Source organism: Lithobates pipiens, unplaced genomic scaffold, assembly GCF_037356315.1.
Source record: "Lithobates pipiens isolate NorthernLeopardFrog02 unplaced genomic scaffold, aLitPip1_a1.2 Scaffold_23, whole genome shotgun sequence".
Lineage (NCBI taxonomy): Eukaryota > Metazoa > Chordata > Amphibia > Anura > Ranidae > Lithobates > Lithobates pipiens.
The window spans coordinates 90,258,234-90,277,550 of NW_027507785.1; the positions used below are offsets into that span (position 1 = coordinate 90,258,234).

Here is a 19,317-nt window from a genome sequence, read left to right on the forward strand (position 1 = left end):
TCGCTTGAAATGCAAAATTTTCATTTTTTTTAATACCCCCCCCCCATGTTTACCTGTTACTTAGACAGATTTGCTAAAGTCTTTCCTAATTTTCAGCAGAGGGAGAATTAACCTCATGGCATTTATCTACTTGGCATAAAGAGCCGATGAAATAAAAATTCATCAGAATTTAAATATAAAACCTTTCAAACAGATAATAGAGGTCTGGCAGCGTATCAAAGCACATTATGCATTTGAGTACTTGCTAGGAATGTATGTCTAAAGCTATGTTTTAAGCCGTGAGCCTTGGTTCAACCCTCTGTAAATCAAGGATCCATTTATTTGTGTTTGTTGTGCAGTGTGGGGCAGCGGATTGTGCACAAAGCATTCATCTTTCATCCTTTTTTCTCGTTTGATGTGACTTGACTTTTGCTCTAAATCCTCATACTGAGTTTTACGTATCCGGTTTCTAAACTGTAATCAACAGAGTAAAACAAGTTGACAGCATTAAACATCAGTTATTGGACTGTGCTCATCAGCGGTGTGCTAGGGATTAAGCACAGACAAAAAAATCATTTTTTTTTTTTACTTGCAAACTGGGTGAAAGAGCAAAGATGTATTAAAAGGGAAATGTGAAAAAACACTGGACGTAAAGTAAACCAATAGTAAGGTAAACCGATAGTAAAGTATGGCCATTACTGACCTCTTTCTGACCTCGCCTGGCTGTCAGGCATCACATCGTTACTCTGGGCTAGTAATTTGAGATAAGTATATAGATTAAGAGTTCTGACTTAAAGTGATTGTAAAGTCTCGTTTTTTGTTTTTTTTAAGTTAAAAATAACTAACATGTTATACTTACCTGCTCTGTGCAGTTGGTTTTGCACATAGTAGCCCAGATTCTTCTCTTTTCGGGGTCCCTCTTCAGTGCACCTGGCCCCTCCCTTCTTTTGAGTGCCCCCACATCAAGCAGCTTCTTATGGGGGCACCCGAGCTGAGCTGCAACTCCCTTTGTCCATTCAGACACGGAGCCACAGCCCGGCCCCACCCCCTTTCTCTCCTCATTGGCTCACTGACCAGTGGCGCCATGCTTCTGTCTCAGCCACTAAGGAGGGAAAGTCAAAGGAACCCGAGTCTCTCGTGCAACTTCGTTGGATCGAGATGGGCTCAGGTAAGTGTTGGGGGGCTGCTACACACACAAGGTTTTTTATCTTAATGCATAAAATGCATTAAGATAAAAAACCTTCTGCCTTTACAACCACTTTAATGCTCACACTTGTTGCAGGTCAGTGCATTAAAGTATATCTTTCAAATTGCCAGTTCAGCGCAAAGTGACAGGTTTTCGTCACAGATGACACCTCCAGCAACTGATGGGCAGGGTCTGATCCCTAAAGCCCCATACACACTATCAGATTTTCTGCTGATTTTTTTTCCTTCGGATTTACCAAAACCATATAATATGAGGTCAAGCCTTAGGAGTTTCAATGTGTAAGCAATAAGGCAGGCCCTTGCACTACATGGTTTTGGTAAATCTGAAGACAAAAATCTGCAGAAAATCTGATAGTGTGTATGGGGCTTTACAGGCCATGGGTTAATGATATCCCCGCTAAACAAGTGACAGTGTTCCAGCCTGACCGTTGGTCACTTCTGTTCCAGCTCTGCATTCTGTGTGTAAAGGGAGAAGGTCAAATTCTCCCCCATTATCTGAAGTACCGACATTTCTAAGGGCTACAGACAGACAACTAAATTGATCGGGGAGTGCAGTGAAGGTGAATTTCAGATTTGCTTGCTATCAATTTTTTTCAAAGAAACCCAAACTGGTAGAGGGGTAGCAAATGCAATATTGCAAGACTTAGGGCTTGTGAGTGGCTCTATTGGCATGGTATCAAAAAACACTGGTGCAAAATTGGTAATTTTTCATAATTTCCTCTCTTAATGTGTTTTTCATGGCAGCTTATGTTCTGGCGAAGATTAATACTTTTGTGAAGTAAAGCAGGCTTCCTTGATGGTTGTTACAATCCCCTTGGGTTGGTTAGCTTGCCATTATCCTTTTGGTTACTAAAGACCAATAGAAGGATAGGTGATAGCTTTTCAGACTGTAGGATTTCCCTGGAAATCGAAAAATCGAAAATGAAAACTTGCACTTATATTTACCAAACAAATGTAACATAAATGGGTAAGCTAAGGGGCACCAGAGATCAACAGTCTGTCTCCTTGGCATGTTTACAAGGCTTGATACTTTTCCCTAGAGCAACAACCACTACTATGGACACTAGTCCTTGCCACCTGACCTGCAGTCCAAAAGCCTGCTGCCTCACCAATGTTCCCCACTTCTTCACCCATTAAGCCACAGCTGTACTCTTTTGAACTTCTTCCTCCTGCCATGGTGCTAGACCAACCCCCATTTCATCTCCCTCTTCCACATTGGTACAGGCAGGGCCGTCTTTAATACTGATTGGACCCTGGGCAAAAATTTTCTAGGGGGGACCCCCCCATTCAGTTTTGCTCTCCACCCGCTCTGAGACATACAATAAATAGCAGCTAGACTTAAAATCAGTTTACTGTATCAGATCAGGCAGCAATTGCAGCATATCATTACTGCTTAATGACTGGTTGCTAGAGGTTACAGCACACATTACGGCTCACTGATTAGTTGCTTGAGGTTACAGCAAATGATTTCTGCTTGTTAATTGGTTACTAGAGATTACTGTAAAGTAATACTGCTCACTAATTGGTTGCTGGAGGTTACAGGACATCATCTCCTCACTGCAGGGGAGCATGATACTGCTGTCTGCCGCATCTATTTACTTTGTAATGCCACCACTATTTACAAATGAATGACGGTTATTTACATGTAAACACAGGGTCTGCAGGTGAGTTATCTGTACACAACAATAGGGCAGAGCTGGGCAGCGTTGGTACCATCACTTCTCACTGAGATATTGGGACTAAAACTTCAAGGGACAAGGGAATTTACACTGGGATAGTTGGCAAGTATGAGGCAGCTGCTTTGGGCCCCATAACAATGACAGGGCCCAGGGCAGCTGCCCCTTTTGCCCTGCCTTAAAGATGGCCCTGGGTACAGGCATTCCCCATCTGTCATGCTACAACCCTGCAGCTGTTGTTTCAACAACATATTCACCTATCATTTTCCTTTACTCATGAAGCCACAGCTTTATCCTCAAATGTGAAGGCCATGGCCCTCCCCCTCAGCTGTATTAACTTTTCCTCCTCACGATTTTGCAACGTTGAGGACAGCCAAGGAGACTTAATGCAGAAAATGAAAGACACATCGTGCTTACTTCCCTTTGACACTGGAAGATGTACAGCAGTGCTATCGGCACAGAACTGGTGGAAACCAGTGTGACCCAGGTACATCCATCTGCTGTGCAGAGAAGTCTGGCCAGAAGTCTTCATTGAAGAATTGCAGCCAAAAAGCCAGGCCGCCAATGTGGAAACAAGGCTAAGCAACTCAACTTTATACGAAAAACATAGGAACTGGGGTGCAGAAAAATGGCAGCGGGTGATTTGGACAAATCAAAATTTGAAATATGGCTGTAGCAGGAGGCAGTTTGTTTGCCGAAGGGCTGGAAAGTGGAACAACAATTAGAGACTGTAGCAGTGAAGTTTTCTTGCAAGTTTGGGGCTGCATTTATATAAATCCTGTGGGAGATTTGGTCACTAGCAATGGTGTCCTCAATGCTGAGAAATACAGGCAGATGCTGATTTATCATCCCATACCACCAGGGAGGTGTGTGATTGGCCCCAGATTTATTCTGCAGCAGGACAAAGACCCAAACACACAGCCAATGCCATTCATGTCTTCAGGGTAAAAAAGAACAAGGAGCCCCGGGAAGTGATGGTTTGGCCCCCACAGAGCCCTGATCTCAACATTTAGTCTGCCTGGGATTACGTGAAGAGACAGAAGGTTTTGAAGCAGCCTACACCCACAGGGGATCTGTGTTTGGTTCTCAAAGATGTTGTTGGAACAACCTACCTGCTGAGTTCCTTCAAAAACTACAACCTACACCCTGCAGTGTTCCTGCCTATTCCTATGCAGGACCATTAATAGGCTACCTCCCCTTGTATTTATAGTATGCCTCAAGGGTGCAGAGCCATGAACACCTGCAAGTTGGCACCCTTAACCCTTACCTAACCTCCTGGGTAGCCTGCAGCATACAGATACAAAATATTGTCAAAAGTATTGGGACACCTGCCTTTTTAAACACATGAGCTTTAATGGCATCGCAGTCTTAGTCCGTAGGGTTCAATATCGAGTTTGCCCACCCTTTGCAGCTATAACTTCAACTTTCTTGGAAGGCTTGCTGCAAGGTTTGGAAGTTTATGGGAATGTTTGACCATTCTTCCAGAAGCGCATTTGTGAGATCAGGCACTGATGTAGGACAAGAAGGCCTGGCTCGCAGTCTCTGCTCTAATTCATTCCAAAGGTGTTTTGTCAGGTTGAGGTCAGGACTGTGCAGGCCAGTCAAGTTCCTCCACCCCAAACTCACTCATCCATGTTTTTATGGACCTTGCTTTGTGCACTAGTGCGCAGTCATGTTGGAACAGAAAGGGGCCATCCCAAAGTGTTCCCACACTTTGCATGAAAATGTCTTAGTATGCTGACTCCTTAAAGCGGGAGTCCACCGGGACTCCGGGTTTTTTTTTTTTTTTTTAAAAGCCAGCAGCTACAAATACTGCAGCTGCTGACTTTTAAAATAGTGACACTTACCTGTCCAGCGCGCCCGCGATGTCGGCACCCGAAGCCGATCGCTAGGTCGTCTGTCGGGTCCTGCCGCCGCCATCTTGGGTATGGGAATCAGGAAATGGAGCCTTTCGGCTTCATTTCCCGGTTCCCTACTGCGCATGCGCGAATTGCGCTGCGCAATAAGGACGCTCCCCGCTGCCTCTGGGAGCTGTGTGTTTCCCAGCAGGCAGCGGGGCACTTGCGGGAAGGGGCGGGCACTTGCGGAAAGGGGCGTAAGTTACGCCCCTTTCCGCAGAGAGCTGTCCCGGAAGTGGGTGCAGTTACCTGGATTATCCAGGTAACTGCACCCCCCTCCCCCCTGAAAGGTGCCGATTGTGGCACCGGAGGGGGGGAGGGTTCCGATGAGCGGAAGGTCCACTTTAGGGTGGACCTCCGCTTTAAGAGTTTCCTTCACTGGAACTAAGGGGCCAAGCCCAACCCCTGAAAAACAAACCCACACCATAATGCCCCCTCTACCGAATGTTTTGGACCAGTGCACAAAGCAAGGTCCATAAAGACATGAATCCGCAAGTTTGTGGTGGAGATACTTAAATGGCCCTGACCTAAACCCAATAGAACACCTTTTGGATGAATTAGAGTGGAGACTGGGGGCCAGGCCTTCTCATCCAACATCAGTGCCTGACCTCACAAATGCTCTTCTGGAAGAATGTTCAAACATTCCCATAGGCACACTCCTAAACCTTGTAGACAGCCTTCCCAGAAGAGTTGAAGCTGTTATAGCTGCAAAGGATGGGCCAACACAAAGACTAAGACTGAGATGCCATTAAAGTTCATGTGTGTAAAGGCAGGTGTCCCAATACTTTTATCAATATCGTGTATATTACCAAAACGATATTGCAGTGAACAGGCAAGACAGCTCATACCCCAGTAGGTGCCTGCCTACAGGTCTGTCAACCAAGGAGTGTTGTTGATGACTTATCCAAATCAAATATTCCAACTTTGTTCTGACTGTGTGGCCTGCCGACCATGCATGGCGGGGCAGTGAAAGTCTCTGGAGCTACTAATATGGTAACAAGAAATTAAAAGGATAAAAGAGAAAATAGAGAAGAAAGTTGACAGGTCTCCCCCTCCCTGGGTCCCACGCCACCTACCCTCCCTCTACTCTGTGGTGTGAAATTCAAATGGGAGATTGTGTATAATGTATCTATGGGTTCCAGACCCTCTCAAACATCTGCTGGTATTCTAAATTGCTGGCTATTTGTCCACTGAGCTTTATCCAGAAAAATGTATTTTTTGTTGTAGCACTTATGACCATGGATGATTTCCAGGCTTTTATTATGGATATATTCACGGCCAAGAATATGTAAAAATAAAATAAAAAATACGTTTCTGCTTCTTTGTCATCATCTTATCATTGGCCTTACTATGAACCTTTGCATCTTCTACAACTTTCACCCTTTCATCTGGACATAAACCATCACTCGTGACTCCTGTAATAGGGAACCTGGCTTTTACTTCTCTACTGCCCTCTGAGGGCAAGGATCTCCCCAAACATTCAACAAATGAGATTAGACACATGGAAGATCTGACAGCCTCCCTCAAATACCAAGGAGAAAAATTTAGGATAAACATAGTTTACTGGCTAGAATTCACTGGTTTGCAGTAGGGGTTGAAGCCATAAAGCACTTGCTAACTAATGGGGTCCCCAGCTGAGGTTCTGACTTACCCCATCCCTCCCCATGCCAGCTGGTCTCTTTGAGGCATGAGTATTGTAGATAACCCTTAGGGTCGGTTCTCACTGGGACGACTTGTCAGGCGACTTAGCCGCCTGAAAAGTAGCGTCCCGTTCTGTACAATGGAACCGTTCTAATCTGAGTGATACAAGTTGCTCCGACTTAGAAAAAGGTTCCTGTACGACTTTGGAGGCGACTTGCATTGACTTCTATACAGAAGTCGTTGTGCAAGTCGCTGCAGCGGACGCGTCCAGGTCGCCTGAGGCAGTCGCGCTGTAAGTCGTGCTGCCTCAGTGTGAACCGGACCTTAGCCCTTGTACACACGGTTGGACATTCCGACAACAAAATCCGTCGGATCCGCCGAAACTGGTATTGCATACACGCGGTCGGACAAAGTTGTTGGAAAATCCGATCGTTCAGAACGTGATGATGTAATTTCCTTATGATGAGACTACGTTCAAGCTAGTAGCCAATAGCTTTAGTGTCGTAATTTGATCTGAGCATGGCACTTTGTCCGATCGGAATTCTCTACAAACGATCGGACAAAGTCCGATCGGATCATGTTGACGGAAAATTTTATAGCCCAGCTCTAAAACTTTGTCGGTTGGATATTCTGACGGAAACAGTCCGATGGAACCCACATACAGACGGCTTATCCGACAACACGGTCCGATCGGACATTTTCCGTCGGAATGTCCGTCCGTGTGTACAAGGGCTTATACTTATTAAAGTGCATCCCCTCTATTTTAGCTCAAATAAATGCAAGGAATACACAATTAGGGTTTACATGGAATACATTTATAAATATTAAGAGGTATTTGTGGTGTGTTGAACCACACCAGGGGGTACTTGGTTTGGCTTTTATAAAGCAGCTAGAACAAATGGAAAAAATGCATTGACCATAGCTACCAATCAGATTCCAGATGTCATGTTTTTAGTGCAGCGAATGAAGGAAATCTTATTGCTATGGGACACATGAGCATGTTTTCTTTCTTGCCGTTTTTACACAGGGGACCCACAGAATCTGTTCTACGGACTATTGTGTTTTTAAAGGATGCTGTCCAACTTGGCGAAATGCACTTGTTCTTTTTCTAAATTCTCTGTACACAAACAGCAAGACCACACAGCCTTTTGTTTCCTTTCAATGCCGAATTAAAGCAGTTAAAATCACTAGAGAGAGATTACCTATGAATTTCAAGCCATTTATTGACCAAATTTAGTTTTACACTTCAATAAGATCCTTTTAATAGTTTTTGTCTTATTTTATGTCCAATAAGAACACACAAAATGTTCTTTGATTTTTTTTCTTTTTTTTTTTTTTTTTAATTCAGTTGATGCTGATGACAGAATCCAAGGAAAAATGTGGGCAATTTTCTGTGGGAAAGCCCTGCTAAACTTTCTGTGAGTTCAGTTTAAAAAAGTTGCATAATTAGAGACCCCACCACTACTGCCACGAAAGAAATGGAGCGCAGCTTTGAACATCAAAAGTGTTTCTCTTCTTTGAAAGTCAAGGCTGTGCTTGTCAGCTGGTCTTTATAGCCGACGTTCACTGATAGCTTCAACCAACAGCGTGATTCATGCTGTTTTATTAAAGATTCCTGACAGCAAGTCATTGAAATGTGAAAGTTAGCAGTAAATTATGGATCAGACATCGGTATGTGATCTTTAACTTTGGATTTGAAATGAAATGGCTCCATGTAGAGAGATACATTTTAATAAGTTTTATAGTTCATGATTATTTTATTGAAATGTTGCTGGATAACATCCCAAACTTAACATGGCCCTGTCAAGTCAACCAAAAATGTATTTGCTCTCAAGGATCTTACAATCTAACGTCCCTAACTCACACGCATACACATACTATGGCCAATTTACACAGGAGCCAATTAACCTACTAGCAAGTCTTTGGAGTGATGTGCAAAAACAAGGAGAACATGCAAACTCCCTGCAGATAGTGTCATGGTTGAGATTTGAACTGTAAACCCTAGTACTGAAAGGCAAAGGGCAAATCGCCAAGCCATTGGTTTAGATGAAACTTGTGCAATAGAAGAGTTTGTAGGTGTGGGGCTTAAGCCTTAGGTACCCGTTAAGGAAGAGGCCAGAGACAGTCCTTGATTGTATCAATTATCTAGTATATTGAAATGGAATAGCAGTATTCAATAATGATTAATGAACAATGACAGACCTTGTAGGTACTAAGAGAAGGCAGTATAACATTTGGTGTTTATACAATGTTACCAAGCTTAGGCCTGTATAACTGGAGGACGACATTGGCTGGAGGGGTGGTGGTTTGCTGTGTACAGAAACAGCACTGTAAAACTTTGATGAAGAACCCCACTCTAATAATCCAGATACTAGGATATTGCCACTAGGCACATGTTGTCCCTCATCTGATCTAACTTTCCAGAAACCTCCTCCAGCACTATACAATTTCCCTCACCAACAATTTTCCTCATATGACCTACCACTCACTTTAGGTGCTCCTGAATGATGCGGGTACCCTATTATAAAAGTTCTCACACCAGGATGGCTGTCTGAAATCTCAAAAGCTTACAGCGTTAAATTGGACAACTGATCTCTCTATGAACCTGAGGAAGTCCAGGAAGAGACAGTTCGACTAATAGACTCCACTCCATCTGTAATAATCGAGCAGTGCCACCTACAGGGTGGAGGGAAACCTACAGCTGCCTACAAGCTCCTATACTTACCCTCCTGGTAGCCCACACCTTCCCTGTATCCCAGAGCGGCAGCTCCACCAGTGTCTTTGGCATTGCTCATTGTTCATGGACAAGGCACATGGCTCAGAAAGCTGCACAGCCTAACCAGCATATTTTGGAGTAATATTCCCAGCCATGCAATGCGGCAACGCTGTGTGCATTACAAGACATGCTGAACAAAAAACAGAATTTATTTGGCAAGTAAATAGTTTACATATATCTGTATTTAGCTGTTTGCCTCAAAAAATGTACTTACTCCGAATATGTTTACTGCAAAATGCATTAGTTTCATTCAAGAAGTTTGGCTTTCTTTACTTTGTGAAAGGATCCTTCTGGGTTTACAATTTTAAGTTTGCCAAAGACAAAAAGTGGCGGTGAATATGAAATGAAAGCGTAAACAGCCAGACAGCAGGCTACAATTCAAGATCTAAACATCTGCATTGGGTCAGTGAGTTTCCAGGTGGTCCCATCAATCTCCGAGGTGATTGCCCGCTTCATGCAGGCTCCCTCTAAGGAAAGTGGCCTTTTTTTTCGAGGTAGCGTGTCATTGACATCATCTTCCATTTACTTACTGTGGTCTGAATTCCTCTCTATGTCACTGATTAGGGTCAGTGTGCATTAATCACATCTACAGCTTCCTTACCTGTATTTAATAGGGTGCTGACACCATCTAATTCCTCCAGCAGACTGTGCATTGAGATCTCCTGTGTTTTTGTTTCCTATTCAACTCAGGATGGGGGCAGCCTGTAACATGCCAACCACTTGTCAAATGGAAACGTTTTAGTTCCTTTACTGAACAAAACCGGTATGTCCCTTATCTCCTTAAAGCCAGCTGTAATTCTTATATTTTGCATAGACCCCAACAGTTTTGTCCTAAATTGGAGTACTTACCTCTGCTTTAAAGGGCTATTTCACTGTTACAGAAAAAATTAGGGGTAAACAGTTCAATCTCTGTATTTACGGACAATACCAGGCTAAGCAGGGCAATAACTTCTCCGCAGGATGTGGAAACCTTGCAAAAAGATCTGAACAAATGAATGGGGTTATATATAAACTAAATATACAAACTCGCACTGATGATATAAAAAAACATACTAAATGGAAATAAAAAAATGCACGCTACTAATGACGGTTTCATACGATCTGTTCCATGCTTAATGCTTGTTTAATCCCTTTGTTTTGTAAGTGCCCATCTTTTGTTCAAATAAATATATTTTTTGATGGTACTTCACTATTAGTTCCCCCCTTTTTTTACTTCTGGGTACGTGTCTATTTGGCTCAAACTCTTCATTGAGGAACCCTGGATCTGCTGACCTGGCTTTCCACACACCATCCTAAAGACCTCCATACCAAGCCTTAACTGGCCCTCCAGACTGAAAAGCTGGGGGTCATGTGGATTTGGTGAGTGGAAACTCTTAAGGGGGTGTTGTGCACCTGACGTTTTTATTCATTCACTTTGGATTGGAGCACCTTCAGTTATTTGTTTTGGACTTTTTGTCGGTTCATCTTATATAGAACTTTTTTTCACATATATATTTTTTTATTTCCATTTAGTATGTTTACGAGCGCTGTTTTTATATGTCTTAAAATGAATGGGGTGGGCAAATACATGGCAAATGAGGTTTAATGTAGCAAAATATAAAATTCATTTGGGTGGCAAAAATATGAAGGCAATCTATACACTGGGGGGCAGAACCTTGGGGGGGAATCTAGGATGGAAAAGGACCTGGGGGTCCTAGTAGATGATAGGCTCAGCAATGGCATGCAATGCCAAGCTGCTTCTAACAAAGCAAACAGAATATTGTTATGCATTAAAAAGGGGATTAACTAAGAGATAAAACAATAATTCTCCCACTCTACAAGACTCTGGTCCAGCCACACCTAGAGTATGCTGTCCAGTACTCAGGACCAGTCCTCAGGAAGGAGGTACTGGAAATGGAGCAAGTACAAAGAAGGGCAATAAAGCAAATAAAGGGTCTGGAGGATATTAGTTATGAGGAAAGGTTGCGAGCACTGAACTTATTCTCTCTGGAGAAGAGACGCTTGAGAGGGGATATGATTTCAATTTACAAATACCATACTGGTGACCCCACAATAAAGATAAAACTTTTTTGCAGAAAGGAGCTTAACAAGACATGTGGCCACTCATTAAAATTAGAAGAAAAGAGGTTTAACCTTAAACTATGTAGAGGGTTCTTTACTGTAAGAGCGGCAAGGATATGGAATTCCCTTCCACAGGCGATGGTATCAGCGGGGAGCATCGATAGTTTCAAAAAAAATAATTGGATAAGCACCTGAACGACCACAACATACAGGGATATACAAGGTAATAATGACATATAATCACACACATAGGTTGGACTTGATGGACTTGTGTCTTTTTTCAATCTTGCCTACTATGTAACTATGAGACTGCAAGCCAGGCCTTCTTGTCCAACATTAGTGCCTGACCTCACAAATGCACTTCTGGAAGAATGGTCAAACATTTCCATAAACACACTCCTAAACCTTGTGGAAAGCCTTCCCAGAAGAGTTGAAGCTCTTATAGCTGTAAAGGGTGGGCCAACTCAATATTGAACCCTACGGACTTATGCCGTGTACACACCACCAGACTTTGATGGACTAGGTCTGACGAAATGAATCCGTCGGATATTACAATCGTGTATGGGCTCCAGCGGACTTTTTTTTCCCCCAAAAGTCTGACGGACCTAGAAATAAAACATGTTTGAAATCTTTCCAATGGACTTAAGTCCGGTCGAAAAATCAGTTCGTGTGTATGCTAGTCCGACGGACGAAAACCGACGTTAGGGCAGCTATTAGCTACTGGCTATGACCTTCCTTATTCTAGTCTGGTCGTACGTCATCACGTTCGAATCCATCGGACTTTGGTGTGCTTGTGTGTGGCCAAGTCTGTTAGTTCGGAAAGTCCGTCGGAGCTCCGCCGAAAGTCCGTTGGGAAGACCGTCGGACCTAGTCCATCAAAGTCCGGTTGTGTGTACACGGCATAAGACTGGGATGTCATTAAATTTCATATGCGTGTAAAGGCAGGCGTGCCAATACTTTTGACAATATAGTGTGTACAGTGTGTGTGTGTTTGTGTGTGTTTGTGTGTGTGTATATATATGTGTGTATATATATATAATATAATATTCTACACCAATGCAATAAAATTGTTTGTGAATTGAACATATTGATGAGAAAGTTATCAGATTAGTTATGTTTTCAGCCATGGAGATTTCACAATCTTTTCTGCTCACTTTTATTGGAATTTTAGGTGCAATAGTACAATTTAAAAAAAAAACATTAGCGGATACCCTTTAATTCACCCTGTAAAGATACAGGAAAATATATGTAGTGTAAAAAGTGTTACATTAGTAATTGATGTTGCCCATGGATGACTAAGATCTGTAAGAGTAACCACACTGTGCATGAATTAAGTAGCAAATGAACCTTGAGGTGTTGACATGGAGCTATGTTTACCTTTCTGTGAGAAGTGCCATCTTAAGTGCCGTCATTCAGATCTACAGTGCTATCTGTTACCCTGGCATTTCACTCTGGGATCAGTTTGTGAGCAAGTATTGGATGTCAGCTAAGCACCATTACCGGCTCATCCATTTTCTGACTCATGTTTACAAAACCATGGGACTCCGCTGCTAATATTAAGTGGACGGAAATCCAGATGTTTTGATGTTTGCAGTAGCCATACGTAGAGTGAATGTGTGTTAGGTCAATGTGTGCTATGCCTGGGAGCTACATACTAAAGATTGTGCCCTTCTCTTGTCTCTTCTTGTAGGACAACATGGCAGTCAACAAATTCCTTCTCCTTTCCTACCCCTAAAGGCTGGAATTTCAAAGGGGTAAGATTTATTTTTTCCTTTCCAATATGGAGCTGATGTGTGCAAATCTAAAAAAATAAATAAAAAACAAACAACCAGCTACAATCCAAATGACATTACCCAGGATATAGCTTTTATTTTGCAGCGGTTTATTTTATCTTGTGACGTGTCATCCCGAGTGCAAAACGTATTAGGGGTGTATTTATTTAAAAAAAAGTTTGCAGACATGTACAGTATGTCCATCAAAACCAAATGAGGCAATATCAAATGTTCTCTGGTTAAAATCTGTGCAGATAAAATTATATTTATTGAAAAAAAGTGTGAATGGGGGATATATCACATAATGGCCACTAGATGGCGATGGGTATTATAGGAAATTTTTATGCTCCTTAGCTCCATATAGTGGACATAAATTGGTATTTCCCCCATTCACACAGTTTTGTTTTTGTTTGTTTTTTATTAATACTATTCGATCTGCAGGGAATATAACCTGAAAACATTCATTTAAATACACATAAATTTACATGCAGTTTTAATACAGATATGCAAATTTTTATAAATACAATAATTAATGCTAAAGTATATATAAATATCATCATGTTGGATGGAGTAGATGAGGGTTAAAGACACTGTAAGTTTCTCATTTATGGTGATTTCCTTTCACTTTTCACAGGAAGTGAGAGGATATTTTTCCAATGTGAGGAATCCCCTCTTAGCCCTTGTACACACGGTCAGATATTCCAATGGACAATGTCCGATAGGACCATGTTGTCGGATAATCCGACAGTGTGTGGGCTCCATCGGACTGTTTCCGTCGGAGTATCCGACGGACCAAGTTTTCCAGCTGGGCTATAAAATTTTCCGACAACATGATCCGATCGGACTTTGTCCGATCATGTGTAGAGAATTCCGATCGGACAAAGTGCCACGCATTCTCAGATCAAATTCCTAGACCAAAGCTATTGGCTACTAGCCTGAACGTAGTCCTGTCCTAACGAAATAACGTCATCACGTTAAGTACGATCGGATTTTCTGACAACTTTGTCCGACTGTGTGTATGCAACAGTTTTGGACAAAATCAGACGGATTTGGTTGTCGGAATGTCCGACCGTGTGTACAAGGGCTAAGACAGTTGTTATGGGAACTAGTGACCCCCATTGGAAGAGTTCCCCTCTATTCTGGTAATAACTCAGAATTTTAGGTTTACACTTATTTTCTTAGTGACCTTGATGATCAGGACAATGAATCTCCCAAAGGGGGGGGCACAGACAGCAAAATAATCCTGACAGTGCTTCTAAACCTTCATCACCCTACCCAAATTTATTTTTTAAGTTTTGACATTATTTATGCTTTTGTGTTTGTACATCATAAATACAGTATATTGCATATTGATTTATTGAAATGCCTAGACTTTATGTATAAACTATATCTAAAAGAAAGCATATTGCTCGCAGAAGTAAATCAAATTCCAGTTATTATTTAAATACAGGTTAAAGCAATTCTTTTGCAAATTATTTATCAATACGGCTCATTCAAACCTGTGGCCAGGGGTGGTAAGAATAGGTCTTTCAGCCATGACTTTACTGCCCCCCAATCACTCACCTTAACATACAGTACATTGCAGCTGGAAAGGGACTCTGTACAGCCGTGGCCAAAAGTTTTGTGAATGGCACAAATATAAATTTTTCACAAACTCTGTTGCCTCAATGTTTTTGTATTTTTTTATTTTTTTTTGTCAGATGTTATTATGGTATACTGATGTATAATTGCAAGCATTTCATAAGCGTCGAATGCTTTTATCGGCAGTTTTGAACCCTCTTTTTTTTAAGACCTCTGCAAATCGCCCTGGCATGATATCAATCAACTTCTGGGCCACATCTGGACTGATGGCAGCCCATTCTTGCATAATCAATGCTTTGAGTTTGTCAGAATTTTGTGTTTTATTTATTTTTTTATTTTTTTAACATGCCTCTTGAGGATTGACCACAAGTTCTCAATGGTATTAAGGTCTAGGGAGTTTCCTGGCCATGGACCCAAAATGTTGATGTTTTGTTCCCCAAGCCACTTAGTTATCACTTTTGCCTTAAGGCAAGGTGCTCCATCATGCTGGAAAAGGCATTGTACCTCACTAAACTGTTCTTGGGTGGTTTTGTACTATTCTTCATTCATGGCTGTGTTCTTAGGCAAACTTGTGAGTGAGCCCACTCCCTTGGCTGAGAAGCAACCCCACACATGAATGGTCTCAGGATGCTTTACTTTTGGCATGACACAGGACTTATGGTAGCGCCTACCCTTTCTTCTCTGGACAAAGATTTTGCAGATGTCGTAAAGAATCTGAAAGGGGATTCATCAGAAAAAAAAAACGATCCAGGGAAGTGATAACTACTACAAGTGTGAACCTATTTTAGATACACTTTAAAACGTACTTGTCCTATGCTGTCCATGTCCTAAGGGGCTTCAATGACAGAAAAATCTTCATCATCCGGCACAACACACTTGTGGGTGTGTCAGTCTTAGCCATCAGGCGAGATAGGTCCAGGTCCAAGTTTAGGACATTCGTGCCCAGGATGATAGGCACCGCCAAATTTACTGGTGTCACCTACCGGGTGGAAGAGCCTGACATGATGATAACGCCCTCTCTTACACCTCTGATGGGGGGGGGTCCCTGATAGAGTATACAAGTAGCACAGGAGTACAGAGTGGCATGAGTGCCTATTGGTCTTGCTAGCAGCAAACAAGGCTGGATGGACTCTCAGGATCGGAGTGGTAACAGTAGTCAGATGCAGAGTAACAGGTAGCAGGTATGCACGGGAACGCATTAAACAGCATTAAAGCATAGTGCTCAGTTTAAATACCCTGCTGGGCACCAACGCAAGCAATAGATGAGCATGCATGTGCGCAAATATGCACATTGTGCTTGCACAATTTCTATGTGTATGTATAGGAGAATGAATTAGCCTGTGCATATGCACAGGACACTGTCTAGAAGAGTCATCCTGTCTGCTGGTATGTCCTTCCTGACACTGGACTGTGGGTCACCGCACACAATAAATCAGGCTTGGCACTGGTACCCTCCCATACCTTCCTTTTGCTCTGCCAAGCCCATTCCAGTGCCAAAGGTTACTGTGAATAGATTGTATTCTAAGACCATAAGGATTCCAACAAAGTGCAGGTTTAGTATCTTACTTTATTTTACTTTACCCATTGTAGGTAACCTGTGTACTCCACCAAAGACAGCGGTTGCATCTTGAAGGGCATAATGAAGTCATTCTCCACTGCCTTTCAGTATTGACCAGCTTCACTAAACTTCCCAACTTTATCTTCCTAACATTGCATCAGCAACCCCCATGATTAACCCAATCCTGCAGCCTCACAGTCTCCTTGGCTTACTTCAACCTCCACTACACTCGAGGTTGACCAGACATCCCAGGTTTCTGAGGATAGTCAACTTTAGAAAAATGTTCAAGAAAAAATGTTGTAGATTTCATGCCGATTTAAAAGAAAGTGTCCCCGATTTCTCTACAGATTTCAAATAGCATTCCAGACGGCTGCAGTGTAATCCATTTTAGCAACATTTGAGTGATTGGCCTGGAGTGGAAGAAGGGAGGGGAGTTATGTGTCTGCTCCTGACTGTTCCCAGTGATGATGTCACATACTGATGTGGTTACGTGGTCTTCCCAGTCCCTCCCCTCCCAGCTTGTGCATACTTCATTGCAGGGGGTAACAATGCAGAATGTTTGCTGCCTTCTCCCTGCTTGTGACAGTGACCTGCAGTGTACCTAGAGCAAAGTAGCCTCAGGTGTTATTAAACAATACCCCTTTAAGCCACTCCAATCATTAGCGCAGTTTGACAACACCAAACATTTAGTGTGGCGCGTTTCACATACTGCTCTTCCTATTCATATTCCCCCTGCTTCACTTCTGCCCTACCACCTACAAAAATCGGAGTGGTCAGTATGGAGCCCCCAGCTTTTAAAAATGTATTCACCTTTTTGTACCCCACTCCCTAGCTGCTCTTTTCCCTCCACCTCCTTTACTGTCTAGAGACCCTGTGATGACTTCACTTTGACAATCCCAACTGAATTTCTTGCAGCAAAATAGTCAGGGGAGACTATTAACTTGAATGGTGCTTAATGATTAATATTATAGCTTTGCTGCATTATGGTCTTGGGTTTAATTTCCATTAAGGCCACTATATACTTGAACTTTTCTTTGAAGGTTTAAACTAGGGTTGCCACCTCATCCCTTTAAACTTGAACACATATGAATTACACAGGTTCTGAGGCTAATTTAATACAGATAAGGCATCAAGTGAGTTTAAAGGGGTTGTAAAGGTAAACAATTTTTCACCTTAATGCATTCTATGCATTAAGGTGAAAAAAACATCTGATAGTGCCGGCCCCTCCAGCCCCCCTATTTTACTTACCTGACCCCTCGAAAGTTCCGCGCTCGCCTCCGACGTCCTCTTCGCCACTAAGCCTGGCCGTTGATTGGCTAGAGTGAATGGATTGAAAGCAGCGTAGCCATTGGCTCACGCTGCTGTCAATCACATCCAATGACGCGGCACGCCGGGGGGTGGGGCCGAGTGATACAGTGAGCGGCTATAGCCGCCAGCTGTATCATGGGAGCGCACCCGCAAGTACTTCTCACCATGCGAGGGAGCTCGCATGAACGTGAGAAGTACTTGCAGGGGGAAGCAGAGACAGCCGCCGAGGGACCCCAGAAGAGCAGGTTCGGGGCCACTCTGTGCAAAACGAGCTACACAATGGAGGTAAGTATAACATGTTTGTTATTTAAAAATATAAAAAAATCCTTTTACAACCCCTTTAATTACCACCTTAATCGGCCACAGAACCTGTGTAATTCATGTGTTCGGTTTTGAAGGGAGGAGGTGGCAACCCTAGATTAAAAACAAATGTCATGGTTTTCTTGCAAAATGTAAAAACTTATAGATAGGTTTTTTGGCACCCATGCAAAACACCCCATGTGTGTAACTTTGTAAATCACGGCAATGCATATAAATAAATATAAAAATCAACTTGACTGTTAGTAGGCTAGATAGGTATTGTATGGCCAGAATTTTGGTAAACTTCCACTGCAGCTGCAGTGGTCAGTGTCCACAGTGGGGCAGTGTTGAGCTAGCATCTGCTTTTAGTACCTGGTCAGTATATTATTACCCACCCATAAGGTTTATAAAGGTGATCATTCCACTTTTAAATAAATATAGAAATGCTCAAAACAGCATTCTTTAAAAGGATTGACCTTCCTTCAAACTTTACTTTTCATACACAAAAGTTAATTACATAACAATATTTGCTTGCCATATGTTCTATGATGTTAACAAATTCTAGTTGCTTAGGGGAGAATGAGCAGATGGAAATTTTCAGATGGTAAAGCAGATCAGAGATCTCCTTCATACAGCAGTGTATTCTGGGTGTAGAATATTAGACCAACTGAGTTCAATATGCAGCATTTGTGTATCCCTAGAAGTATACTTGCATCCCCCAGTATGTACATAAGACCCCTGGATAGCCATGGTTGGTCGAATGTGTAAAGTTTGGCAGATGCAAGATATTAACCATTCAATCTGGCTGGTTTCTGTAATCTCACGTATACAGCAGTGACAGATATCTAAAGGCTGGCCACTATTTAGGGAAGAGGTTGACTAGGTGGGATCGCTGTACTTTCCCTTAGATAAGCTGCCACTGGAAGGTGTTTGTCAGTACTCCTTCTTCCTTCCCTTCTCAAGACATGAGCAAACATTCAAATATAATTTTAGGATGGTTCTAGCTGCAGGCATCGTTAGTAAGGGGAGTTGATTAATGTAGCATTTACTTCTGGAATCCATCAGCCCTTAGCTCAGGCATGCAGGCAGAATGTTGTACTTTGCTGAGAAGGTCCCTCCTCCCTTCCTCCAGATATAATGAAACAAAATAAAATGCCAATATAGACTCCTGGGATGGATAACACCATTTTGTCCTTGGCCAGAAACCAAGCAGCAACTGAAGAAATGTCTGTGCATGCATTTGAAACTTGGAGCATCTGTGCATGCGACAGACCTTCAAAGCTGGTGGCACTGGTGAGGGAGGGTGGGGCCAGCATTAACATGACTGAAGTTCTTCAAAGTTGCATGACAAGTCATTCCCCATGTTTTCCAATGATAACTATTCATCTACAGTATGTGTGACTTAAAGTTGCAGCAACTTCAAAGTAGTTCATGGTCTGACTTTGAGGGCCATAGACTTCAATGTTAACCCTCAGAAGTTGCATGAAAATCGTACCTGAATATTATACAATGTAACTGTTGTGCAACTGTTGTCCGTTATCATTGGTCAAAGCCAAAGTCG

The 19,317-nt window shown here is 42.5% G+C and overlaps 1 protein-coding gene across 2 annotated transcripts in view; it reads left to right on the forward strand.

Moving 5' to 3' along the window:
- ARHGEF3 (Rho guanine nucleotide exchange factor 3) overlaps positions 1 to 19,317 on the forward strand; it is a 493,464-nt gene that overhangs the window by 143,248 nt on the left and 330,899 nt on the right. For both annotated transcript variants that reach the window (XM_077452030.1, XM_077452034.1), the window contains exon 2: positions 12,928 to 12,991. In XM_077452030.1, the coding sequence (XP_077308156.1) occupies positions 12,928 to 12,991 (64 nt within the window). The remainder of the gene's footprint in view (positions 1 to 12,927; positions 12,992 to 19,317) is intronic.